General features: G+C 50.2%; 1 protein-coding gene across 1 annotated transcript; it reads left to right on the top strand.

Annotated features, from left to right (window-relative positions):
• Positions 1-222: 222 nt before the first annotated feature.
• CNNM3 (cyclin and CBS domain divalent metal cation transport mediator 3) lies at positions 223-26,724 on the top strand. The gene is made up of 8 exons (XM_059943480.1): positions 223-1,600; positions 18,355-18,498; positions 19,494-19,643; positions 19,939-20,108; positions 20,312-20,408; positions 20,725-20,858; positions 21,210-21,348; positions 24,483-26,724. Exons 1-8 carry the CDS (start codon positions 223-225, stop codon positions 24,545-24,547), a joined length of 2,277 nt encoding a protein of 758 aa, XP_059799463.1. The 3' UTR covers positions 24,548-26,724.
• The last annotated feature ends 1,077 nt before the right edge of the window (positions 26,725-27,801 follow it).

The raw sequence follows: 27,801 nt of genomic DNA, 5'->3' as shown, positions 1-27,801 counted from the left end.
CCGAGAATCGTGTCCGAGCCCCGCGGGGGCGAGAGCCCCACGCCCCCGGCCCGCCCCGGGACCGCGCCGCGGCTTGTTTACTCCCCGGCGCAGCCTAGTCCGACCCTGGGGCCCGCCCCCGCCCGCCGCCTATTGGCGGAAGCGGCGCCAGGGCTGGCGACGATTGGCCCGGGGGAGGCGGAGGGGTAGGCTGCGCGGGAGGCCGAGAGGGGGCAGCAGGCGATGGCGGCGGCGGCGGCGGCGGCGGCGGCGGCGGCGGCGGCGGGTCGGCTAGGCTGGTTGCTCGCCGCGCTCTGCCTGGGCAACGCTGCCGGGGAGGCGGCGTCGGGCCCGCGAGTGCTGGGTGTCTGTCTGGAGGAGGACGGAGCGGCGGGCGCGGGGTGGGCGCGCGGAGGGGAGATGCGGGCCGCTCCGGAGGCCACCTTCCGCCTGCGCCTCTTCGGCTCGGGCTTCGCCAACAGCTCCTGGTCCTGGGTGGCCCCTGAGGGGGCGGGTTGCCCCGAGGGCGGGCCGGCCGCGGCGTCCGACGAGGCGACGGCCCCCACGGGCGAGTGGCGCGCGCTCCTGCGCCTGCGCGCTGAGGCTGTGCGCCCGCACTCGGCGCTGCTGGCGGTGCGCGGGGAGCCGAGCGGCGCGGCGGCAGAAGAGGCGGCGGCCCCCACGGGCGAGTGGCGCGCGCTGCTGCGCCTGCGCGCCGAGGCTGTGCGCCCGCATTCGGCGCTGCTGGCCGTGCGTGTGGAGCCGGGCGGCGGGGCAGCCGAGGAGGCGGCGCCGCCCTGGGCTCTGGGCCTGGGGGCGGCGGGGCTGCTGGCGCTGGCGGCGCTGGCGCGGGGCCTGCAGCTGAGCGCGCTGGCGCTGGCGCCGGCCGAGGTGCAGGTGCTGCGCGAGAGCGGCTCGGAGGCGGAGCGTGCGGCGGCGCGGCGCCTGGAGCCCGCGCGGCGCTGGGCCGGCTGCGCCCTGGGCGCGCTGCTGCTGCTGGCCAGCTTGGCGCAGGCGGCGCTGGCGGTGCTGCTGTACCGCGCGGCCGGCCAGCGCGCCGTGCCCGCCGTACTCGGCAGCGCGGGGCTCGTGTTCCTGGTGGGCGAGGTGGTGCCGGCCGCCGTGAGCGGGCGCTGGACGTTGGCGCTGGCGCCGCGCGCGCTGATCCTCAGCCGCCTGGCAGTGCTGCTCACCTTGCCCGTGGCGCTGCCTGTGGGTCAGCTGCTGGAGCTGGCGGCGCGGCCAGGGCGGCTGCGCGAGCGCGTGCTGGAACTGGCGCGCGGCGGCAGCGACCCCTACAGCGATCTCAGCAAGGGCGTGCTGCCCTGCCGGACCGTGGAGGACGTGCTCACGCCCCTCGAGGACTGCTTCATGCTGGACGCCAGCACCGTGCTGGACTTCGGCGTCCTGGCCAGCATCATGCAGAGCGGCCACACGCGCATCCCCGTGTACGAGGACGAGCGTTCCAACATCGTGGACATGCTCTACCTCAAGGACTTGGCCTTCGTGGACCCCGAAGACTGCACGCCGCTCAGCACAATCACCCGCTTCTACAGCCACCCACTCCACTTTGTCTTCAACGACACCAAGCTAGACGCCGTCCTGGAGGAGTTCAAACGAGGTAACGGCCGGGGAATCGCGGAGGGGACTCGCATGTCAGCGCCCTAGAGAAGGAGTGGGGGTTTAGGGAAGCTTCTGGGGAAGGGTCCCACCCCCGTGGAGGGCAGGGAAGCCTCTAAGGGCCTTTTTAATGAAGAGGATGGCTTTGCAGCTCCGAATGACCCTTCGAAATATCATTTTAAGGCTGTGGCTCCGAAACTGACAGTGCTATAGACAGCAGAAATCCCCTTCTCCTGGCAGGCCCGCAGTTTGGGGAGGTATGTCTACTTGGCTCTAGCTCTCCAGCTCTTTACCAGGTCATTTCTGTGGGCTTTGGCTTTGTAGCAGGTCCAAACTCTTGGATAGAAACTGAAAGAACATAGAAGAGTATAGTCTTCAGATACCTGGACGCCGCTGTCTGCACACATATGATATAAAATTAGCTGGTCCTGTGATGTTTCCAGGGCATCATTGTTAAGGTCACTGATGGGCTGCTACCTTCCTGATTGGTAAAAGGAAGGGAAAGGGAATGATTGGTAAATGTTTTTCTACAGGTGTGGAAGAAACTCCCACTGTAATTTCACCAGAAGCAACTTGATGGATACCAATTAGTCTCCCGTTACTTTTTTTTAAACCTTGAGTAAGGTCTCAAGTTCTCTCGTAACTCCACATTTTCACCCTCTCCTTTCACCCTGGTAAAAACTGAGACCCTCGCATTGTGAAGGTTTGGATTCCCCTGCCGTCTCCCTCTCCGTTGTTGGGCTTGGGTGTCCTCCCCAGAGCTTGGCCATGTGTTGGCCACTAGCCATGCTTTTCACACCTGAACTGCAGGATGGGTTTGGGGACGTCTCAAGACTCTGGATGAGCTTCACCCTAAAGACTGCATAATTGAGGTGGAGAAGTGAGCAGCTCCCCCTCATCTTCCTGGCAGCTGTGAAGTCTCCAGGCCCCTGTGAGCCCCTTGACTGTCAGGGCAGGGAGGCCAAGCTCTGCGGTAGTGACCATGTTACTCCTGCATTAGCACTGCTGTATGGCGGCCACTAGTGGGCGCTCTCGCGCACCATCTCCTATAATCCTTGCGAGATGCTTGGGTGTTGAAGTTAGGCAGTAACTGTTATTACTGTATCTGGGGATCTCGGTGGGAGACTCTGATGGGCAGCCCTGGCTGCTCTGCTAGAGAATCTCTGATAAGCTCTCGGCTGTTTCCTCAGAGAGTAGCCATGCAGCCCTTCACTGGGGAGAGGAGCCTGGGTCGGGGGCCAGGCAGAGCCCCCCAGTAGCAAGTACTCTGTCTCCGAGTAGTACTGTAGTCTCTGAGGCAGGGGGGTTCTCGTGGCCTGTTGGCCAGCCGTGCAGGCCCTGGGGTCAGCAAGGGAGGGTGCCATCCTGCCCCTGCCACCTTCCAACTTGAGGCCCTGGGGAGGCCGGGCTTGACCACCAGGGCAGTGGCTGTGAGCAGCGTGCGGCACCATGTGAGTGGTTTGCACAGGTCACTGGCTGGTGTGGAGACCACAGTTGGGGGGTCCCAGTGGTTGGGGGGTCCAGTGAGAGGTGATGGTAGCCTGAACAGGGGTGCACAGCGGGCCTGGAGAGGAGTAACCCAAGAGGGCATTTGAAGGTGGGCATAGGAGGATTTTGTGGTTCGCTCAGGGACTGTGGGGCAAGAAGAGGCGCTGAGGACGAATGTGGATTTTGGCTTGGTGGTGGCCCTGACCTTCCCTGAGGCAGAGCACACGCAGGGAAGAGAGGGCTTGGGGGCGGTGGTGGGTGGCAGGCAGACGAGTTCGTTCTGGACATTGGAATTTGTGGCTGTGCAGTGGCCCGAGAGGCAGGCTCCTAGGATTAGTTGATGTGCAGTGAAATGCAAGTGAAAGTCGCAAGCAGGAGGGGAGGATCTGGACGTCTGTGTTGAAGTGGTCCTAGGAAGCGGAGCCTAAAGAGGGGCACAGCAGGGAAGGGGTGGAGGGCAGAGAGGAGGGGCTGCTGAGGAGAGCCAGACCCTGGAATGCCCTGGAAACTAAGGGAAGGAGAGTGATCAGGAGAGAGGCTGGCATCATGTCCTTTGGATCCAGCAACCAGGATATCCTTGACCTTTGCAGAGCAGTTGTGGTGCCATGGAGTTGGGTGCTGGGGATTGAAGTACGACAGCCCAAGGAGACAGGCCTTCCGGGAGGTGTGGCTGCAGAGCGTGAGCCAGGGGGCAGAGGCTGGGAGAGGCTGGGCGGGCAGGAGGCCTTCTGCTCTTTGGTTTTAAGATGGGGGAGTCGAGTGGGTTTAGGTCTAAGTGTTGGTAGGAAGTTGCTGGTAGGGAGGGAAGGCCAATGCAGGCTGCTTCTGTTCTGGGGTGGTGGCCTTGGGGCGGCTCTGGAGAGCCTCCTTCTAGAAGGTGGTGGGGGAGGGGTGCAGTCTGGAGGTTGAATGGGGGGCTCTTCAGTCCCCTTGACCTCCTGACTCCTGTGGAGAGTGAGGGCCATTCTCAGGGCAAGATGGCCACGTCTTTCCTGTGACATCCTGAGCTTTCTCTGCTCTCGTGCAGTGCAGTCCTTTGGCAGATAGCTTTATGTTTCCTCACTAAAGTCCTTGTTAGCCTAACACTCTTCATCATTCCTCTGCTCATGAACAGAGGGCATATCGCAGCCTCCCTGGTGTGTGAGGTTTTAGGAACCAATCCCCTTCCTGTCTCTCTGCCAACTGTATGAGACGGTGGTCCCTCTGAATTCCCGAAGCTGGGGGCCCTGGCATCTTGGCAGTTACTGCCATTCCGGGCCCTGTTCCTTTCTCTCCTTCAGAGCACAGTTTTGGAACTGTATAGTCTGGGAGAGGCACCTTCCCCGGTGAGGTGCCCCTCAGTCACTGTGCAGACTTGAGGTGGCAGCTGATTGTTTTGTGCAAGCATTGCCAGGAGGAGCGCGTACTTTGGAGGTGTCGTAAGTAGCATGTATTTTCTTTAAAGCTGTTAACCCCTGCCTTCTTTGTCAACCCCCAGTGACAACCACCAGTGACCTCAAGGACATTCAACCAAAGGAGGGATTAGGATGGGTGCGCTTTTCAGAGTCTGCTTTAAAGCCTGAGTTGTGGTTCATTGCCTGTCAGAAGCCAAAGGATTGCCCCAACTCTGAAGAGTCAGACCTGCTCAGACATCTGTGAGGGATGGTCACATAGTACTTTTCTCACAGGATATGTTCAGACAGTTTTTTTTAAAAAAAAGCTAAAGAGGGAAGGCAGAGGAATTTCAACTCCAGTTGCATTTTTAGGAATGTCCTAGAAAATAGGCATTATGGAAGGGTCCTCTAGCATCCCTGTCGTTTGTGAGCGTTCTCGAGCCTGCTAACTAAAATCAGAACTCTAGAGCTTTTCAGAGCTTCCTGGTCGACGTCGGCTGGTGTGCCATCTACCCCTGGCCTGCGGCTCTGTAGAGCTTTCGCGGGGAGAGCTGACGGCACCTGTCTTGGAGCCTGTGTCTGTGTTTGCAGTCAGCCAGCCAGGGGGCCCCATATCTTCAGGGCGTTTTATCCTATCAGATGAGAAACTTGAATCCCTCCAGCTTCCCTTTCTCTGTGTGCCCCTTACTCCTTTCTCCTGGCTGCCTTCTGGACCCCTCAAACATTCTGTCTTAAGGTTAGATCACGTGGCCACTGTTTGGGGGACCTTGCAAGGGCTCTTCTTTCTTCTGTTCATTATTGAATCGTCTCATCACTGAGAACCTTGCACCTATTTTATAGAAGTTTTGAAAGCAAGGTAGAACTTAGTCATTCCTGTAGGTAACCTGCCAAAGGGACTGGCTTTGTGGAAGAAGGGGGCTGAAGTGGGTCCTCTGCTCCCAGATGGCCATCTAGAACCTGGGCTTTGGCTCCCGAAATCCCAAAAGACCGTTGACCAACATTGTGTGTCAAGCCTCAGCCTTCCTGACGTGGCCTGACGGATTTGTATCCCGTGGCAGAGCTGTTGGGGCCCTCGTAGCAGTGCTGCCTGCCTGCCGGTGTGAGCCATTCCAGCCCAAACACCAAGGGGTGGGAAGCATCTGGAAATGCCACGTTCCTCATTCAGTGCCTCTGTCTCAGCAGGAATGGGCAGACAGTTCCCCAGGGACCCCTAGCCCCTTCCTCCTGGGAAGGGGGGAGGCAAATTAATGTGGGCATTTCCACCTTTAATTTTTGTTCCAGGATGGTAGAACCCCTGAAGAGGGCTGCTGGCTTCTCTTCAGCAGGGCCCTGCACTTGGCACCATGCCTGTCTCCCAGAGGGGAGGGGGCTCCTAAGATTCAGTCTTTTGTTCTCTTCAGTGAAAGTCACTTGAGTGGGGTGGGGGCGGTGTTAGGAGAGTGGACTCAGAGCCAGCTGCCTGGGTCCCAGCTTGGAGGGGTCACTGAACCTCTCTTGGCCTCAGTTTTCTCTGTGAACTGTAAAATGCAAATAATAATATGTGCCTTATAAAGTTGCCAGAGGGTTTGGTAAGTTAATAAATGAATAAAGCATTTGGTGGCTGGCACACAGTAAGCAAGCCCTAAGTATAGGCATGCCTTGGAGATATTGTGGGTTCAGTTCCAGACCACCACAGTAAAGCGAGTCATACAAGTGTTTTGGTTTCTCAGTGTATATAAAAGTTATGTTTTAAGTGTAGGGTAAGATTGTTTATTTGAGATGTTTCTTGAGGTGAGATTGAATTGCTATGAACTTCCCTCTTAGAACTGCTTTTGCTGTGTCTCATGGGTTTTGGGTGGTCGTGCTTTCGTTGTCATTTGTGTGTATGTATTTTTTTATTTCTTTGATTTCTTCAGTGATCTCTTGGTTATTCAGTAGCACACTGTTTAGCCTCCATGTATTTGTGTTTTTTACAGTTTTTTTTCCTGTAATTGATTTACAATCTCAGAGCGTTGTGGTCAGAAAAGATGCTTGATACGATTTCAGTTTTCTTAAGTTTTCCGAGGCTTGATTTGTGACCCAAGATGTGATCTATCCTGGAGAATGTTCCATGTGCACTTGAGAAGAAAATGTATTCTGCCACTTTTGGGTGGAATGTTCTATAAATGTCAATTAGATCTATCTGGTCTGTTGTGTCATTTAAAGCTTATGTTTCCCTATTTATTTTCTGTTTGGATGATCTGTCCATTGGTGTAAGTGGGGTGTTAAAGCCCCCTACTATTATTGTGTTACTGTCGGTTTCTCCTTTCATGGTTGTTAGCATTTGCCTTATGTATTGAGGTGCTCCTATGTTGGGTGCAAAAACATTTATAATTCTTATATCTTCTTCTTGGATTGATCCTTTGATCATTAGTGTCCCTCCTTATCTCTTGTAACAGTCTTTATTTTAAAGTCTATTTTACCTGACACGGGTGTTGCTACTCCAGCTTTCTTTTGATTTCCATTTGCATGGAATATCTTTCTCCATCCCTTCACTTTCAGTCTGTATGTGTCCCTAGGTCTGAAGTGGGTCTTTTGTAGACAACGTATATATGGGTCTTGTTTTTGTATCCATTCAGCCAGTCTGTGTCTTTTGTTTGGGGCATTTACTCCATTTACATTCAAGGTTATTATCGATATGTATGTTCCTATTACCATTTTCTTAATTGTTTTGGGTCTGTTTTTGTGGGTCTTTTTCCTCTCGTGTTTCCCTCTTAGAGAAGTTCCTTTAGCATTTGTTGTAAAGCTGGTTTGGTGGTGCTGAATTCTCTTAGCTTTTGTTTGTCTGAAAAGCTTTTGACTTCTCCATCAAATCTGAATGAGATCCTTGCTGGGTAGAGTAATCTTGGTTGTAGGTTTTTCTCTTTCATCACTTTAAGTATATCCTGCCACTCCCTTCTGGCCTGCAGAGTTTCCACTGAAAAATCAGCTGATAATCTTATGGGAACTCCTTTGTATGTTATTTGTTGTTTTTCCTTTGCTGCTTTTAATATTTTCTCTTTGAATTTAATTTTTGTTAGCTTGATTAATATTGTCTTGGTGTGTTTTTCCTAGGGTTTATCCTGTATGGGACTCTCTGTGCTTCCTGGACTTGGGTGACTAATTTCCTTTCCCATGTTAGGGAAGTTTTCCACTATAATCTCTTCAAATATTTTCTCAGACCCTTTCTTTTTCTCTTCTTCTTCTGGGACCCCTGTAATTCGAATGTTGGTGCGTTTAGTGTTGTCCCAGAGGTCTCTGAGATTGTCTTCAATTTTCATTCTTTATTCTTTATTCTGCTCCTTGGCATTTATTTCCACCATTTTGTCTTCCAGCTCACTTATTCATTCTTCTGCCTCCGTTATTCTGTTATTGATTCCTTCTAGTGTATTTTTCATTTCAGTTATTGTGTTGTTCATCTCTGTTTGTTTGTTCTTTAGTTCTTCTAGATCTTTGTTAAACATTTCTTGTATTTCCTCAATCCGTGCTTCCATTCTATTTCCGAGATTCTGGATCATCTTTACTATCATCACTCTGAATTCTTTTCCAGGTAGATTGCCTATTTCCTCTTCATTTATTTGGTCTTGTAGGTTTTTACCTTGCTCCTTCATCTGTGACATATTTTTTTGCCGTCTCTCTTTTTTTTTTTTTTTTTTTTTATGACTCAGATTGTGTTCCTGTTTTACTGGTTGTTTGGCCTGAGGCTTCCAACACTGGAGTTTGTAGGCTGTTAGGTAGAGCTGGGTCTTGGTGCTGAGTTGAGGAACTCTGTGAGACCTCACTCCAATGAATATTCCCTGGGGTCTGAGGTTCTCTGTTAGTCCAGTGGTTTGGACTTGGAGCTCCCACCGCAGGAGCTTCCCCCCGACCCTGGGCTTGCGAATCAAGATCCCGCAAGCCGTGTGGGGTGGCAAAAATAAAAAATAAAAAAAGGACAATAACAAAGTAAAAAATAAAATTAGACTAGGAAACTAACAGATATGTTAGAAAGAATGTAGAAATAAAAATATAGATGAATCAACAATGGGAAGGTACATCAGGACCACAATAGTAAAAAAGAGGAGCAGGGAAAAGGAAAAAAAAAAAAGGTGGCGGGGGAAGGCCTTGGCTGTGGAGGGCGGGGCCTAAGCAAGGGCGAGGTTTGGGTGGTGGGCGGGGCTTATGCTCAGGACCCACAGGGCTGGAAAAGGCCCTGGGGGCTGTGGGGGGTGGGGCTTAGCCTCAAGGAACAGAAAGGGCCCAGGCGTGCCCCACACCCCTGGTCTCAGAGGGCAGGGGACCTCACCTGGGAGCCCAGCAGGCTTCCTGGGCTCAAGTGGGTGGGGAAAACGCTCTTCTCTCCTCTCCTGCTCCTCCTGGAGGGCCCCTCCCGCCTGCCTCTCCTCATCCCCACCTGGCCTCCCTCCTATGCCCTCAAGGACCCACTCAGCCTGGAGGGGCCTTGGAGGGCGGGGGGGATTGGTCTGGGAGCTCAGCAGGCTCCTTGTGCCCGAGTGGGTGGGGCAATCGCCCTCTGCTCCTCTCCTGCTCCTCCGGCAGGACCCCTCCCGCCTGCCTCTCCTGATCTCCCTGTTCTCCCTCCTGTGCCCCCAGGGCCCACATGGCCTGGATGGGGCTTTGGAGGGGGGAACCGGCTTGGGAGCTCAACAGGCTCCCTGGCCCAAGTGGGCCAGGCGATTGCCCTCTGCTCCTCTCCTGCTCTTCCCGGAGAGTCCCTCCCACCTGCCTCTCCTGATCTCCTGGCCTCAGGGGCGCCGATCTTGTCTGGCCTCCACTTCTCCTCCCTCCTCGGTTCCCCTGTGTCCTACCGGTTCACTCTGGGGTTCCTCCTGTCTCCTTGGGGGTCAGAGTCCCCCACAAGGAGATGGCAGGTGCCCTAGTTGTGGGGAGATGCTAACTGCGCATCTGAAATAGAAACGAAGGAAACAATAGCAAAGATCAATAAAACTAAAAGCTGGTTCTTTGAGAAGATAAACAAAATTGATATACCCTTAGACTCATCAAGAAAAAAAGGGAGAGGACTCAAATCAATAAAATTAGAAATGAAAAAGGAAAAATCACAACCAACACTGGAGAAATACAAAGGATTATAAGGGACTACTACAAACAACTATATGCCAATAAAATGGACAGCCATGAAGAAATGGACAAATTCTTGGAAAGGTACAGTTTTCCAAGACTGAACCAGGAAGAATTAGAAAATACAAACAGACCAATCACAAGTAATGAAATTGAAACTGTAATTTAAAATCTTCCAGCAAACAAAAGTCCAGGACCAAATGGCTTCACAGGTGAATTCTATCAAACATATAGAGAAGAGTTAACACTGATCCTTCTCAAACTCTTCCAAAAAATTGCAGAGGGAGAAACACTCCCAAATTCATTCTACGAAGCCACCATCACCCTGATACCAAAACCAGAAAAAGATATCATAAAATAAGAAAATTATAGACTAATATCACTGATGAACATAGATGCAAAAATCATGAACAAAATACTAGCAAACAGAATCCAACAGCACACTGAGAGGATCATATACCATGATCAAGTGGGATTTATCCTAGGGATGCATGGATTCTTCAATATACGCAAATCAATCAATGTGATACACCACGTTAACAAATTAAGGAATAAAAACCATATGATCATCTCAATAGATGCAGAAAAAGCTTTTGACAAAATTCAACACCCATTTATGATAAAAACTCTCCAGAAAATGGGTATAGAGGGAACCTACCTCAACATAATAAAGGCCATATATGACAAACCTACAGCCCACATCATTCTCAGTGGTGAAAAACTAAAACCATTTCCTCTAAGATCAGGAAGAAGACAAGATTGCCCACTCTCACCGCTATTATTCAACATAGTTTTGGAAGTTTTAGCCACAGCAGTCAGAGAAGAAAAAGAAATAAAAGGAATCCAAATCGGAAAAGAAGTAAAACTGTCACTGTTTGCAGACGACATTATACTATACATAGAGAATCCTAAAGAGGCTACCAGAAAACTACTAGAACTAATCAATGAATTTGGTAAGGTTGCAGGATACAAAATTAATGCACAGAAATTTCTGGCATTCCTATACACCAGCAACGAAAAATCAGAAGGAGAAATTAAGGAAACATTCTTATTTACCATTGCAACAAAAAGAATAAAATACCTAGGAATAAACCTGCCTAAGGAGGTGAAAGGTTTGTACTCAGAAAACTATAAAACACTGATGAAAAAAATCAAAGATGACATAAACAGATGGAGAAATATACCATGTTCTTGGATTGGAAGAATCAATATCGTGAAAATGACTATACTACCCAAAGCAATCTACAGATTCCGTGCAATCCCTATCAAACTACCAATGGCATTCTTCACAGAATTAGAACAAAAAATCTTACAATTCGTATGGAAACACAAAAGACCCTGAATAGCCAAAGTAATCTTGAGAAAGAAAAACAGAGTTGGAGGAATCAGGCTCCCCGACTTCAAACTATACCACAAAGCTACAGTAATCAAGACAGTATGGTACTGGCACAACAACAAATATAGATCAATGGTACAGGATAGAATGCCCAGAGATAAACCCACGCACATGTGGGCACCTAATTTACAACAGTGGAGGCAAGAACATACAATGGAGAAAAGACAGCCTCTTCAATAAGTGGTGCTGGGAAAACAGGACAGCTACATGTAAAAGAATGAAATTAGAACACTACCTAACACCATACACAAAAATAAACTCCAGATGGATTAAAGACTTAAATGTAAGACCAGACACTATAAAAGTTTTAGAGGAATACATAGGAAAAACATTCTATGACATAAATCACAGCAAGATCTTTTTTGACCCACCTCCTAGAGTAGCATAAATAAAAACAAAAATAAACAAATAGGACTTAATTAAACTTGAAAGCTTTTGCACAGCAAAGGAAATCATAAACAAGACAAAAAGACAACCCTTAGAATGGGAGAAAATATTTGCAAATGAAACAACAGGCAAAGGATTAATCTCCAAAATACACAAACAGCTCATGGAGCTCAATATCAAAAAAACAATCCAGTTAAAAAATGGGTGGAACACCTAAATAGACATTTCACCAAGGAAGACATACAGATGGCCAAGAGGCACATGAAAAGATGCTCAACATCACTAATTAGAGAAATGCAAATCAAAACTACAATGAGGTATCACCTCACACCAGTCAGAGTGGCCATTATCAAAAAAGCTAGAAACAATAAATGCTGGGGGCTTCCCTGGTGGCGCAGTGGTTGAGAATCTGCCTGCCAATGCAGGAGACACGGGTTCGAGCCCTGGTTTGGGAAGATCCCACATGCCGCAGAGCAACTGGGCCCATGAGCCACAACTGCTGAGCCTGCGCGTCTGGAGCCTGTGCTCCGCAACAAGAGAGGCCGCGACAGTGAGAGGCCCGTGCACCGTGATGAGGAGTGGCCCCCGCTCGCCGCAACTAGAGAAAGCCCTCACACAGAAACGAAGACCCAGCACAGCCATAAATAAATGAATGAATGAATGAATGAATGCTGGAAAGGTTGTGGTGAAAAGGGAACCCTCCTACACTGTTGGTGGGAATGTAAATTGATGCAGCCTCTGTGGAAAACAATATGGAGGTTCCTTAAAAAACTAAAAATAGAACTACCATATGACCCAGCAATCCTACTACTGGGCATATACCCTGAGAAAACCATAATTCAAAAAGAGCCATGCACCACAATGTTCAGTGCAGCACTGTTTACAATAGCCAGGACATGGAACCAACCTAAATGTCCGCCGACAGATGAATGGATAAAGAAGATGTGGCACGTATATACAATGGAATATTACTCAGCCATAAAAAGAAACGAAATTGAGTTATTTGTAGTGAGGTGGATGGACCTAGAGTCTGTCATACAGAGTGAAGTAAGTCAGAGAAAAAGAAATACTGTATGCTAAGGTATATATATGGAATCTAAAAAAAAAAAAAAAAGTACTGATGAACCTAGTTGCAGGGCAGGAATAAAGAGGTAGACATAGAGAATGGTGTTGAGGACACGGGGTGGGAGGGCAAAGCTGGGGCAAAGTGAGAGTAGCATCGACATACATACACTACCGAATGTAAAATAGTTGGCTGGTGGGAAGCAGCAGTGTAGCACAGGGAGATCGGCTCGGTGCTTTGTGATGAACTAGAGGGGTAGGATAGGGAGGATGGGAGGGAGGCTCAAGAGGGGATATGGGGACATGTGTATGCATATGGCTGATTCGCTTTGTTGTGCAACAGAAAGTAACACGGTATTGTGAAGCAATTATACTCCAATAAAGATCTATTAAAAAAAATCTATGTTTATGCTATATTGTAGTCTGTTAAGTGTACAGTTGGCATTATGTCTAAAAAAACAATGTACATATCTTTTGGGGGGGGGGGCTGTGCCATGCCGCATGCGGGATCTTAGTTCCCCGACCAGGGATTGAACCCATGTCCCCTTCACTGGAAGTGCAGTCTTAACCACTGGACCGCCAGGGAAGTCCCAACAATGTACCTATCTTAATTTAAAAATACTTCGTGGCAGAATTCCCTGGCGGTCCAGTGGTTAAGACTCTGTGCTTCTACTGAAGGGGGTGCAGGTTTGATCCCTGGTCGGGGAACTAAGATCCCACATGCTGTGCAGCGTGGTCCCCAAAAAAATCAAACTAGAAAACCTTTATGGCTAAAAAAATGTTAACCACCATCTGAGCCTTCAGCGAGTTATAAACTTTTTGATGGTGGAGAGTCTTGCCTCGATGTTGGTGGCTGCTGGCTGATCAGGGTGGTGGCTGCTGATTGGGGTCGCCGTGGCAGTTTCTTAAGACGACAGTGAAGCTTGCTGCATCAATTGGCTCTTCCCTGCACCAGCGATTTCTCTGAAGCACCCAACGCTGTTTGATAGCATTTTATCCACAGTAGAACTTCTTCCAAAATTGGAGTCAGTCCTGTCAAACCCTGCCAACCCCAACCCCTTATCAGTTAAGTTCATATGATGTTCTAAATCCTTTGTTGCCATTTCAACAGTCTTTGCAACATCTTTACCAAGAATAGTTCCTATCTCGAGAAACCACTTTCTTTGCTCATCCATGAGAAGCAACTCCTCGTCCATTAAAGTTTTATCATGAGATGGCAGCAATTCAGTCACACCTTCAGGCTCCACTTCTCATTGTAGTTCCCTTGCTAGTCCTACCACATCTGCAGCTACTTTCCTTCATGAAGTCTTGAACCCCTCAAAGTCATCCATGAGGGTTGGAATCAACTTCTTCCAAACTCCTATCAGTGTTGATATTTTGATCTCTTTTCATGAATCATGAATGTTCTTAATGGCATCTAGAATGGTGAATCCTTTCCCGAAGGTTTTCAATTGACTTTGCCCACATCCATCAGAGGAATCTCTATCTATGGCAGGTGTAGCCTTATGAAATGTAGTTCTTAAATAATAAGACTTGAAAGTTGAAATTACTCCTTGATCCATGGGCTACAGTATGATGTTTTGTTAGCAGTCATGAAAATAACAATAATCTCCTTATACAGCTCCATCAGAGCTCTTGGGTGACCAGGTGTGTTGCCGATGAGCAGTACTACTTTAAAAGGAATCTTTTTTCTGAGCAGTGGCTCTCAACAGTGGGCTTAAAATATTCAGTAAACCAATGTGTTGTCATCCTTTATTGTTCAATTTATAGAGCACAGGCAGAGTAGATTTGGCATAATTCTCAAGGGCCCTAGGATTTTTGGAATGGTAAGTGAGCATTGGCTTCAACTTAAAATCACTTGCTAACTGCATTAGCCCGTAACAAGGGGGTCAGTGCATCCTTTGAAGCTTTAAAACCAGGCCTTGACTTTTCCTCTCTGGCTATCAAAGTCCTAGATGGCATCTTCTTCTAATATAAGGTGGTTTTGTCCACATCGAACATCTGTTGTGTAGTGTAACTACCTTCATTAATGATCTTAACTAAATCTTCTGGATAACTTGCTGCAGCTTCTACGTCAGCACTTGCTGTTTCACCTTACTCTTTTATGTTATGGAGACAGCTTTCCTTAAACCTCATGAACCAATCTCTGGTAGCTTCAAACTTTTCATCTGCAGCTCCCTCACCTCTCTTAGCCTTGATAGAATTGAGAGGTGGGGCCTTGCACTGGGTTAGGTTTTTGGGTAAGGGAATGTCGTGGCTGGTTTGATCCTCTATCCAGACCACTCAAACTTTCTCCATATCAGCAAGAAGGCTGTTTGTCTTTCTTACCATTCACGTGTTCACTGGAGTAGCACATTTATTTTTTTATTTGCTTGTTTGTTTATTTTTATTTTTTGGAGCAGCTTTTGTTTTTTTTTTTAAAATTATTTATTTATTTATTTATTTTTGGCTGCATTGGGTCTTTGTTGCTGTGCGTGGGCTTTCTCTAGTTGGGGCGAGCGGGGGCTACTTTTTGTTGAAGTGTGTGGGCTTCTCATTGCTATGGCTTCTCTTGTTGCGGAGCATGGGCTCTAGGCACGTGGGCTTCAGTAATTGTGGCACGTGGGCTCAGTAGTTGTGGCTCACGGGCTCTAGAGCACACGCAGGCTCAGTAGTTGTGGCGCACGGGCTTAGTTGCTCCGCAGCATGTGGGATCTTCCCGGACCAGGGCTCAAACCCGTGTCCCCTGCATTGGCAGGTGGATTCTTAACCACTGCTCGACCAGGGAAGCCCTGGAGTAGCTCTTTTAATTTCCTTCAAGAACTGTCCCCTTGCATTCACGCCTTGGCCGTTTGGTGCACGAGGCCTAATTTTCAGCCTGTCTCAGCTTTCGACACGCCTTCCTTGCTAAGCTTAATCATTTCTAGCTTTTGTTTTAAAGTGAGAGGCCTGTGATTCTTCCTTTCACTTGAACACTTAGAACCTATTGTAGGGTTATTAATCGGCCTAAATTTCAATATTGTTGTGTCTCAGGGAACAGCGAGAGAGAAGAGGAGAGGGAAAGAGACAGGGCATGACCGGTTGGTGGAGCAGTCAGAACACACACAGTATCTATCAAGTTCCCTGTCTTATGTGGGTGCAGTTGGTGGCGCTCCCCCAAAACAGTTACAATAGTAACATCATAGATCGCCATAACAGATATAATAATAATGAAAAAGTTTGAAAACCTGGGAGAATTACCAAAGTGTGACACAGACACAGAGTGAGCAGATGCTGTCTGAAAAATGGTACCGATAGACTTGCTCGACGAAGGGTTGCCACACACCTTCATTTTGTTGGAAAAAAAAAAAGTAGTATCTGCGAAGCACATTGAAATGACGTAGGCCTGTACTGCATTTCTTCAGTTCTCAGATGCACATTTTTTTTGCATTTTAACATCTCTGTAACCAGGATGTCTTATGATTGATGACATCTTGGATTTGATGACATACAGTAAATGTGATCTTTTCTTTTACAGCCTCGTTCCTTTCTTTTTTTTTTTTTTTTTTTTTTTTTTTTTTATATATATATTTTTTAATTTTATTTATTTATTTTTGGCTGTATTGGGTCTTCGTTTCTGTGCAAGGGCTTTCTCCAGTTGCGGCGAGCGGGGGCCACTCTTCATCGCAGTGCGCGGGCCTCTCACTGTCGCGGCCTCTCCCGTTGCGGAGCACAGGCTCCAGACGCGCAGGCTCAGTAGTTGTGGCTCACGGGGCCAGTTGCTCCGCGGCATGTGGGATCTTCCCAGACCAGGGCTCGAACCCGTGTCCCCTGCATCGGCAGGCGGATTTCCAACCACTGCGCCACCAGGGAAGCCCTCGTTCCTTTCTTGATCATCTGGTTAGTGGTCTAATAATAATAGCTTTTGCTTGACTCTTGACATTTTCATTCCCTCCAACTTTGGAGCAGAGGTCTTCCTATACCTGATTACTGGGGGCGGGGCAGGGGGCACGGATGCTGAAAGAATGAGGCAGAGGCATGCCAGCTGCTTCCAAAGAATGTGCTTCTAAACCCAATCACTACATTGTCATTGAACCCAAGGTATGTAAAGTAGGATTCACACAAATAGGTGAACTTGACTTTTTGCTTTACCAAAGGATTCTTGAAGCAAGCACCCCTTTACATGCAGGTCCAGGCTGGCTTTTACCCTATGCTTTATTCACTAGTAATAAAAAAGGGCAGCAACCTAAATGTCCATCGACAGATGAATGGATAAATAAGATGTGGTATATATGCAAGTGAATACTACTCAGCCGTAACAAAGAATGAAATGATGTCATTTGCAGCAACATGGATGAACCTAGAGAATATTATACTTAATGAAGTAAGTCAGACAAAGACAAATATTATATACCACTTTTATGTGGAATCTAAAAAATAATACAAATGAATCTATACAAAACAGAAACAGACATAGAAAACAAACTTATGGTTACCGAAGGAGAAGGGGGGGAGGGATAAATTAGGAGTATGGGATTAACATATACAAACTACTATACATAAAATAGATAAGCAACAAGGATTTACTGTATAGCACAGGGAACTATATTCAAAATCTTGCAATAACTATAATGGAAAATAATCTGAAAAAATATATATAACTGAAACACTTTGCTGTACACATTGTGAACTAACATAATATTGTAAATCAACTGTACCTCAGTGAAAAAAAAAATACTGTTAAAAAGGGGGGGCGTGGTTGAGATGAGTTTGCTGTCAGTTCCATATCCTAGACCTGCACAGTCCAGTCCAGTAGCCACTACCCACATGTGGTTGCTGAGGTCTTGAACAGTAAACAGTCTGAATTGAGATGTGCAGTGAGTGCCGAACACACACCAGATGTCAAAGACTTAGTACCCCAAAAAGGAAAAATATCTATTCATATGTTTATATTGACTGCATGTTGAAATGATATTTTGATTATATTGAGTTCATCATAATATTAATTTCATTTCTGTCTCTTTAATTTTTTTAATGTAGCTACTCAAAAGTTTTAAATTACCTATATGGCTTGCATTCTGTTTCTTTTTTTTTTTTTTTTTAAAAATGTTTTTTTTGACGTGAACCATTTTTAAAGTCTTTATTGAGTTTGTTACAATATTGCTTATGTTTTATGTTTCGGTTTTCTGGCCCTGAGGCATGCGGGATCTTAGCTCTCGACCAGGGATCGAACCCGCACCCCCTGCATTGGAAGGCGAAGTCTTAACCACTGGACCGCCAGGGAAAGCCCACATTCTGTGTCTTTTGGACAAGCATAAAGCTTTATGGAGAAAAAGCACTTACCTGAAACAGTATATTCTTGAAGTTTCCCTAACATTCCCAGCACTCTGAGGCTGGGTTTTTCTCAAGCTTACATTTTCTCGTAAAACAAGCAGTTAGCTCACCTGAGGAGGATGCAGAGGAGGAAGGAGAAGAGTTGCAGCTTCCTGCTCTTCCTCCCGCACAGTTTGGGCTCTAACTGGCTGATTATCATCATCCTCATCCTCCTGGGTGACTTTCATGCACCTCGGCTTCTGGAAATACAGGGCAGCCTTCAGAATTGGGAACGCTCCCTTTGGAGACTCAGGCGGGGTGGCCCCTTTCGGCTTCCGCATTCAGACTGTCCCCAGGGAGCCAGCGTCTTTGGTGTCGGCACCCTGTGTCCACGGTCCAGTTGCTGCTCTATACGGTGTCTGTTCTGGTCCGGATGCATCCTTGTCTAAACCACGTTTACGGCGTGGAGTCGCACAGACCCGGGGTGACTCCAGCTCCGCCGCTGCCTGGGGCGACTTGGGCAGGTGGACGTGGGGTCCGAGACTTACTCCTCAAAGGCACCTAGGAAGAGTCTCTCCTGGTGCCTGGCGTGTTGTGGGAACATAGACATCAGCTTCTGTCCTTGTGGTGGGCCAGTCACATGGGACTAAGGAAAACAGGAGGCCCCCTAGCAAGCTGTAACGCAAGTGTCCCTCCCCTCAGGGAAGTCCCACCTGGCCATCGTGCAGAAGGTGAACAACGAGGGCGAAGGTGACCCCTTCTACGAGGTGCTGGGCCTGGTCACCCTGGAGGACGTCATCGAGGAGATCATCAAGTCCGAGATCCTGGACGAGTCTGAAGACTACCGTGAGTCCTGGCCCTGGCGCTTTTCCGGCTCCGCTGTTCTTTCGAGCTTACAGAGACGTGTGTGTATCAGAGGATGGCGGGTCTCCGTGTTGTCAGAAGCGGGGCTGGATCTCGGGTCAGAGCCGTCACGTACCCAGGCCCCGTCTCCTTACTCCTGCGCGGGCCGGGATTGCCCCTTGCAGGAGGGAGGGCTCACACATGTGCCTGGACGCAGAGCCATGGGGGCGCATCCCATGGGTGGCTTTGCAGTCCCAGGGCTTGCCCGGGGCTCTGCCTTTAACGGACTTTTTCCCAGTCTTTATCTCCCTTGGTCCGTTTGCTTTCTCTTGTTCTGTTGTATAGAAGTGTCTTCTCAAAGAAGCCTGTTCTTTACTGCTGAGAGGTTCTTCCCCAAACAGATGATCGTGGGGCCCGTGATTGTGTTTTAGAAGTGCCTGGCTCTTAGGATGGCAGCTGCGGTCTGCAGGGCAGACACAGAGCTCATGCTTGACGGCGGGCCTCACGTGGGCCCCCTGGGACACTGAGCTGCCTGCCCTGTGAGCTTGGAAGTGAATCTCTGCCCACGTGTCTGTCCCCCAAATGCAGCATTTTGGTTTGGCATCTCAGACTGCCGTAGGCACAGGGTCTGCAGGTTAGCGGCTGTTTGGCACCAGTAATCCTCGAACATGTGCTTTCTAGCGAGGGGCCTGTTGTTTTACATAAGCTGTCTGCTATCATATCGGCATTATCTCCTCCCAGCTCCGAGGAGGGAGCAGGCCTCTCTGCTACTTCTCGGGACATCGCTGGAATGCAAGCTGCCGCCCCTCTGACCGGGCACCAGATCACTGCCTGGGTGGAGTGGCTGCCAGGTGCCATCAAGACAGCAATGCCCTGATGCTGTCTCCCCCCAGGAGCCCCGAGGCCTTGGGGGGAGGGAGAGGCAACGTGCCCCTTGGTCCGGTCATGTTGATGGAGGGCTGCTGGAGCCTAAGCAGGCCCTCTTCTCCCCGCCCCAGGAGACACCGTGGTGAAGAAGAAGCCTGCGTCTCTGAGCGCCCCTCTCAGGCAGAAAGAGGAATTCTCTCTGTTCAAGGTGTCTGACGATGACTGTAAAGTGAAAATCTCACCTCAGCTGCTCTTGGCCACCCAGCGCTTCCTTTCCCGAGGTGAGGGCGAGGGTGGGCCTCGTCCCTGCTCACCGGCCAGTGGATCAGGAGACCATCCTCCCCATTCCCAGTGAGCAGGAGGGTGTCCAGGAGAAGTTCGGCGATTCTCTCTGCCGCCCTGTCAGCAGCTCGGGTCACCTGAAGGCGGCTCCTCTGTGGGTGGCGGGGAGCCGCGGCCGGGTGGGTGCTGTGGGAGGCTGGGGGAGCCGAGGCACGCAGCAGGAGGCGGGCGGTGACAGGGGCTGCGCTGGGCCCGGTGGACATTGTCCCCGTACCTGTTTCCCCTGTGGGGCAGAGGTGGATGTATTCAGCCCGCTGCGAATCTCCGAGAAGGTCCTGCTGCACCTGCTGAAGCATCCCAGCGTCAACCAGGAAGTGAGGTTTGACGAGAGCGACCGCCTGGCCGCCCACCACTACCTGTACCAGCGCAGCCAGCCGGTGGACTATTTCATCCTCATCCTGCAGGTACCTGCGAGCCCGGCCTGGAGCCCGCCACTTGCTTAGGAAGTGGGGAGGGTCTGAGAAGAGGAAGGAACATCCAGATGCACCCGCCCTGGATAAGTGGGGTCGGTGCTCTCTCCTTGTGCTCTTTGCTGGCAGGAAGGATAACCTGTCCACCTCTTTCTTTCCCTGTCCCTCTTTCCTCCCCCTCTTCCCCGACCTCCCAGGGCAGGGTTGAGGTGGAGATCGGGAAAGAGGGCTTGAAGTTCGAGAACGGGGCCTTCACCTACTACGGAGTGTCCGCCCTGACGGCGCCGTCCTCGGGTAAGCTGCAGCCGTCCCAGAGCTGGAGGCGGGGGGCGGCGGCTGGATGGGCGTTGCCGAGGCTCTCCGGTGCCCCGCGTCTGGCCTCCCGCAAGGCAGTCTGCCTTGGGACCTGCTGGCCCTTCTCATCTCCGGGCTGCATGGAGGGTGGGGCAGCATTCCTTCGGGGCTCATCTTCATTGCTTTTCCCAGGAGGACCGTGTTTGCCATCCTTTCCGGAGCCCCTGGCTGTATTCCCTCACCGGGGCGATGTGTGGGGTGGGTCTCCGAGGCCGCGTGCGGCTGGCCTGCTCCGTCACCCACTGTCCTCTCATAGTTCACCAGTCCCCGGTGTCCTCGCTCCAGTCCATCCACCACGACCCGCTGCCCGAGCCCGCCGAAGGCACCCGCTTGTCTGCATACTGTCCTGACTACACCGTGAGGGCGCTCTCTGACCTGCAGTTCATCAAGGTGACCGTCTGGGCTGCTCACTGGTGCTGGCTTTTAACCAGCTTTGTGTCCCCGAGGGCTAGACCAGCTGGTCACACATTTGAATGGATTAAGAATAAATCCTGATTGAGTCTATCTGAGACTTCCCAGAGCAAGACCTTGTACTTGCTGTGAAGGGTGGACGGCCTGGCCCCTCTGTCTGCTGGTGGCCTAAGCACCCAGCTTCCTTGGAGATCTTAACAACGCTTCCACCCTGCACCCCCCCACCCCCCAGCCCTGGTTCGGGGGCTGGAGGGCAGGAGGGAGGGGTGTGGCCCCTCACCTCACCTTCTCCGTCCAGCTGCACGAGTTGCAATGCTTCCTGTGCCCCAGGTCACGCGGCTGCAGTACCTCAATGCACTCCTGGCCACCCGAGCCCAGGCCGTGCCGCAGTCCCCTGAGAACGCGGACCTCCAGGCCGTCCCAGGCAGCCAGACCCGGCTCCTTGATGACAAGATAGCCACAGCCACAGGTGAGCCCCGTGCGGCTGCATCCCACGGCGTCGACCCCAGGGCGACCGTGCCTTTTGCCGTCCTGGCTGCACACACACACACAGACCTGCTCTCTCTGCCCTCGCCCTGCCCTACATTCGTTCTTTCTCCCTTTGTCTCCCCGTCCTTTTCGCTCTCCCTTCTTGTGTTTTTAATAACTTCGTCAACGCTGAGCTGTAGGTCAGCTGACATTTTGAGTAGAGCCTGTAAGTCAGCATTTTTTCCCCAGGGCCTGTAGCGTGGGTTGATTTAATTAGAGAATACAGTTGACCCTTGAACAACAGCAGGTTAGGGGCGCCAACCCTCTGCGCAGTCAAAAATCTGTGTATAACGTGTTTGGTCCTCTGTATTTGTGGTTCTACATCCGCAGATTCAACCAGCTACAGCCTGTGTAATGCTGTAGTATTTACTATTGAAAAATAATCTGCATATAAGTGGACCCACGCAGTTCAAACCTGAGTTGTTCAAGGGTCAACCGTAGTTGCTAAATGGGAGTACGGTCAAGTTCAGGCGCTGTATTGGGTCATTTGGCGTTAGGGTTAGGTCACCTAGAAAGTGAAGATTTGGGTCACCAGTGGGCCTGGCTCAGAAGGTAGGTGGCTGGTGGACACCATCCCCAAAACCCAGAAGAGCACCTCCTGAGGCGTTTGGTCCCATCCAGGCGTTCCACTGGGAGCAGGAAGAAACAGACTTTGCAGAGTGGGATGGGAAACCCCACTCTTAGAGTGTAAGGAGGGAAGATAAAAAAGGAGCCTGTGAAGGGTAGGCTTGGGTGGGAGCGGTAAAACACATCAGGGAACTTTCGTGTCCTTGTTATTCAAGAAGGTACTTTTATGCTGACCGAGCTCCTAGGTTGGGGTCTGAGGTCCTCCGGGGCTTGGCGGGGCTTGGGGGGGGCCGTGTTAGGAACTGCAGGGGCCTGACTGCCGGTGCTCCATCCCCCTTACCCTGCAGTGGGGACGCCGAGCCCTTACTGAACACTTCCCATGCCACGCACTGTGCTAAGGGCTCTCGTCGTCCTGACTCAGCTAAGAAAACGTCCCTGAAGTTTTGAGAGGTGGTAGTTGTCACGCCCATTTTACAGGTGAAGAGTCGGAGGCCGGGAGAGACGGGCACTCTGGCTTGGAGACTGGGCGCGCCCTTGGTTACCGGACCCACGTTTGAGAAGGGAAACGTGTTTTTATAGTGGAAAGGTGCTTCCTGAGCTGCGTCGGTGGCTCCACTCCTGCGAGCTCCATCTCTGGTGCTGGTGAAGGACCCTGGGGGGTTGTGTTGGGTCCTGGATCCGGGCATGGTCGCAGTCATTTTGGAATGAACGGACCCTTCGTTCACCTCTTAGGGCGGAGCCCGCTCCTCTGTTTACCCACCGTGACGGTCTTTTATTTTGTGAGGCACCCCTCACACAGAGGAGGTTCGCACCATCACGTTAGACTCGGGTCTCGAAAGCCAGGACGTTTTTCTTTTTCAAAATGTGAGCCTTTTGGTTTTGGTTTTCTCACATGTGAGCCTTTTCTGGCTCCATCTGCTACTCAGACTGCACAGGTTGTGTATAAGGTACAAACTTACATCTAAGAATCCTGGTTTTTCCCTTCATTTCATCTTTTATCACATACCCAGAGGTTTTTTAATCCTTTTGTGGCTTCAGCGGCTCGTGAGGCAGTCCTCTGAGGGAATTGTTTTTAGTGGCTCATGGGTCATTTCCTCTTTGTAACGGATTACCAGCCAGCCCCTGTTCTGTAGTCATGATGTTGGTGATTTTCCCCTAAGTGTGGCCTGACATTGGCCCTGGGCGGCCCTCAGGGTCTTGCACTTTATCTCTGTTAACCTGTTGCTTTGCTGCCCGGGGAGCTCAGTGTCGCTACGTGTGTTGGACGTGTCCCCGGGGCGCTGCTGAAACGGTGCAGGTCAGAGCCATCCTCTGGGTGACTCTGGCTCTAGCTTCCCCAGCAGAGAAGTGTCTGAAATGCTTGGAAAGCACGATGATTTTGAGCTGCCTTCAGCCGGGTCGGCAAATGGCATGAGGGCCAAATCTGCCTGTTCTCGTAACGTTTTACTGGAGGTGCCCATCTGCTGAGGGATTGTACTCGGCTGCCGGTGGAGTTGCGTCGTTGCCCCCGAGGCCTGCAAAGCCTAAGAAGACTGGCCCTTTACAGAAACACCTTCTGGAACCCTGGTCCGCTGCTTCACATTCGGGAAACTCCCTCCACATCGATCAATCCCAGAGCGGGATTCCCAGGGAGAGTCCGAGCTTGACACCGAGCCTCCTGGGCCCCTCTCGCCCCGGCGGCCTTGACTCTGCGGTGCTGCCCAAGCTGCCCGAGCGGAGTGGCTCTGCCGGAGCAGCTCCATAGCTGGTCTTCTCTCTCTCTCCCTCCCTCTCCCTCTCCCTCCCTCTCCCTCTCCCTCCCCTTCCCTCCCCCTCCCTCTCTCCCTCCCCTCCCCCTCCCCCTTCCTCTCCCTTTCCCTCTCCTCTCTCTAGCTTTCCCAGTAGGCCTTTCCCTCTTTGGCACATTTGGAAACTGCAGTTGATAATTGACTGTGGACTAGTGAGCATTTTTTGTTTTAAGACAACACGCAAGGTAAATATCTTGCCTTTTACTTTACCTTCTCTTTGCTTTCCTTTGCCAGCCTGTTAGCTGCTGGGGGGCACTGCAGACCTCTCCCCCCAGATGGGGGGCACTTCTCCATGGGGGTGAGTGGGTGCTTCCTGTCCCTTGTTGCTACTTCTCATCTCATTTTTCTGGAGGGCAGGAGGGACCATGAAATAAATGCCTGCTCAGCCTTGGAAACAAAAGCTCCCTTCCAGTGCCTGCTGTGTTGTCTGGGCAGCTGCCTCCTGCCTGGCCTTAGGGCCTCGGCCTCCCACGGGCAGAAGCCCTGCCTCTCATTGATGGCATCCGTCCTGGCAGTGGTTTTCTCTCACGAGGCTGAGCATTTTCCTAACTAAACGCTCCCAGCTCTGCCTCGATGTCTCCCGAGGAGGCCTGAGGCTCCTCGGCGCCCCCCCCGCCCCTTCCCGTCCTAAAGAGGACTTAACGCCTGGTGTCACAGGAGCCACACCAGGAGCCGCTCCCTGGACTGGCTCTGGGCTGATGCTCTCCCCTCTCCCCTCTAGGGTCCAGCCACAGCAGACCCGGCCTCCCGGCGGAGGAGAGCCCGGGGCGGAACCCGGGAGTTTAACCGCTTGGCTGGCAGCCCCGAGTGTGGGGAACGGACCGTCACGTGGGGAACTGGAGCGAGCCGAGGAGCGGCTTCCTGCCAGCCTGTCCCCACCCCCTGCAGGCCACGTTTTAGATGGCCCTCGTGGACGCGGCTCCTGGCTGCCCTCGGAGCCAGAGGCCGGTGCCAGGAGCCTCAGCAGGTCCTGCCCCCCTTTAGGAGATGGGGGTCCGCCGGGGCCAGCCCTCCAGGCCTGCTTCCGAACGGAATGAAAGGAACAGTGCCATCTCCAGTCCCTGGGCCAAGCCTCCCTGTGACAGTGCAGTGTATTTATACCTCTTCTGGCCAAGCCACGATGTGAGTGCACGATTACTGCCTTTCTGTGGCCCTGACCTGTACTCTCTTTGCTTTTAATTTGCCAGCCTTCTGCTGCTGGCAGCACTTTTTGAGCAAACCAGGACCACCAGTGTGGGCTGGGGGTTCACATCCATGGCCTTGGCCACGGTGACCTTTTTGGCTTCCCTTACGATGCCATGCTTCAGAGCACGCGCCCAGCCTGCCCCACGTGCCAAACCTGGAAGCAGGTCTATCGCACCAGCCCCGCTCCCTCCCGTGCGGGTGGCTTTCTCACGCTGGCCCCGGCGGGGCTGAGGAACCTCTTCCTCCTGCCACTCCTCCGCCTGCCTGGCCCAGTCGCCGCTAACAGTATTGTCGTTTCCTGTGTTTTAAGAAGAGGTCACGCGTGGGAGGAAGGGACCGCTCTGCTGCACCTAAGCCTTTGTCGTGGGGTTCCGGGGAGGGCAGCCCGCGGCCCCCGGGGGCGCCGTGCGGCTGTCAGGTGCGCGGAGGGCGGCCAGGGCTGGTTGTGAGCCAGGGAGACCCCTCTCCGTCCTTTGGAAGAAAGAACATGACATCGGAGTTTTTCTTAGATCTCTGAAACATTTCAAGCTCTTTGCTTTTTTCCTGTTCTAGCTCTGGGGTTTTAGAGAAGCGGGAACGAGAAGGCATTTGTCTCGCCTTCCGGTTCACCTAAACTCACCTTCCACAGCGCTTCAGCTGCACAGAAACCAGGGCATCGCGGGGACCGAGGATGGGGAGGGAGGAGGATTTCTGGAACCTTTCCCAAAGGCATTTGGGTTCTTGTCCAGGATCAGTGGGAATGAAGGCCAAAAACAGTGGCATGCTCACTGAGAGACTTTTCTCAAGGAATTCTCTCCAAGAGCAAACCCAGGTGGGAAGTAGATACTTTAAAATTCTCTCTCTCCAGAACAGTGGTTCTTAGCCTCGGCTGCACATTGGAAATCACTTGGCAAATTAAAAATACTGATACCTGGGGCCCACCCCCCAGGGATTTCTGATTGAATCAGTCCAGGCATCAGGATTTTATTCTTTAAAATTATTTTAGGTTCACAGATCATATACCCTTCACACCCGCTTCCCTGAATTTTATCTCACATAACCTTGGTGCATTTATCGAAACTAAAAAATTAACATGGGTACAAAACTATTAACTAAATTACAGACTTTACTTGGATTTTTATCAGATTTTCCATCATGTCCCTTTTCTGTTGCAGGATCCAATCCAGGATACCAAGTTGCATTTAGAGCTACTGCTTTTTTTTTTTTCCTAAGTAACTTTTTACTTTGAAATAATTAACAGATTCATAGGAAGTTGCAAAGATAGAGGTCCCATGTACCCTTCACCCAGTTTTCCTCAGTGATTACACCTTACATAGTTACAATGCAGTATCAAAACCAGGAATCTGACACTGGTGCCATGTGGGCATACAGTTCTATAGCATCTTATCATACGTAGATTTGTGTAACCACCACTGCAATCTAGATACAGAACTGTTCCTCCCTAGGATCTCCCTCCAACAGACCCTTTTAGAGCCACCCCCACCCCCTCTGGCCACTGTCCCTAATTCCTGGCAACCACTAATCTGTCCATCATCTCTATAATTTTGTCATTTCAAGAATGTTGTATAAATGGGCTCTTACAGTATGTAACCATTGGGACTGGCTTTTTTCACTCAGCATAATGTTCTGGAATCTCCTCCAGGCTGTTGCGCGTGTCAACGGCTCATTCCTTCTTGATTGCTGTGTGGTATTCCATCAAATACTCACTGCCCTGTCTAAGGACATCTGGGTGGTTTCCAGTTTTTGGCTATTCCAAATAAAGCTGCTATGAACATTCATTACAGGCTCTTGTGTAAACATTGGTTTTCTCTTCTCTTAGCTAAATGTCCAGGAGTGCAATTGCTAGGTTGTATGGTTACTGCATCTTTAAGTTTTAAAAGAAACTGCCAAACTCTTTCAGAGTGCCTGTACAACTTTACATTCCCACCAGCAATGTGTGAGTGTTTTTCCAAATCCTCTCCAGGATTTGGTATTGTCACTATTTTCTATTTTAGCCACTCTGGTAGGTGTGTAGTGCTATCTCATTGTGGGTTTTATTTGCATTTCCATAATGGCTAATGTATATTTTTTCATGTGCTTGTTTCACCTTGTGAAATGTCTGTTCATGTCTTTTGCCCATTTTCTAAATAGATTGGTTTTTTTACTGCTGAGTTTTGAGAATTCTTCATATATTCTAAATACTAGGCTTTATTCGGTTTTTGGTTTGCAGATATTTTTTCCTACTGTAGCTTATTTTTTCATCCTCTTAACAGGATTTCTTGCAGGGCGAAAGTTTAAAATTTTGATGAATTACAACTTACTGATTTTTTTTTTTATGGATTATGCTTTTGGTGTCATGTCTAAGAATTCTTTAGTCCTTGATTGTGAAGACTGTCTTTTCTTTTTCTAAAATTTTATAGTCTTAATTTGCATGTAAGTTCGTGATCCATTTTAAGTTTCTTTTTAAAAATTTTTTTTTGCCTATAGATGTCCAGTTCTTTCAGCACCATTTGTTGTAAAGCATATCTTTCCTCCGTTGAATAACTTTTGCATCTTTTGGCATATTTGCTGTTTCTATTTCTGGGTTGTCTATTCTGTTCCTTTGACCGATGCGTCTGTCTCTTCACTGGTACCACACTGTCTTATTGTAGCTATTTAATAGGTCCTGAAATCAAGTAGACTGATTTCTCCCACTTTGTTCTTTTCCAGAGTTGTTTTAGTTTTAAATTTTAAAATAACCTTGTCTAAATATACAAAAAAAAATCTTGTTGGGATTTTGGTAGGAACTGCGTTAAACCTGTGTATCAATTTGGGTGGAACTGACATCTTTACTCAGTTGCATCTTTCAATCCATGTGTATGTGTCCATTTATTTAA

This window comes from Balaenoptera ricei, chromosome 13 (genome assembly GCF_028023285.1).
Source record: "Balaenoptera ricei isolate mBalRic1 chromosome 13, mBalRic1.hap2, whole genome shotgun sequence".
NCBI classification, from domain to species: Eukaryota; Metazoa; Chordata; class Mammalia; order Artiodactyla; family Balaenopteridae; genus Balaenoptera; species Balaenoptera ricei.
Note: the sequence above shows the minus strand (reverse complement) of the source record. Positions and strands in the feature narration are given on the sequence as shown.

Bases quoted from the DNA above. Each gene is read 5' to 3' on its own strand.
- CNNM3 (XM_059943480.1), top strand. From the start codon at position 223: ATGGCGGCGGCGGCGGCGGCGGCGGCGGCGGCGGCGGCGGCGGGTCGG. The intron at 1,601-18,354 runs GTAACGGCCGGG...CCCTCCCCTCAG, and splicing joins CCTGGAGGAGTTCAAACGAG to GGAAGTCCCACCTGGCCATC. The intron at 21,349-24,482 runs GTGAGCCCCGTG...TCTCCCCTCTAG, and splicing joins CAAGATAGCCACAGCCACAG to GGTCCAGCCACAGCAGACCC.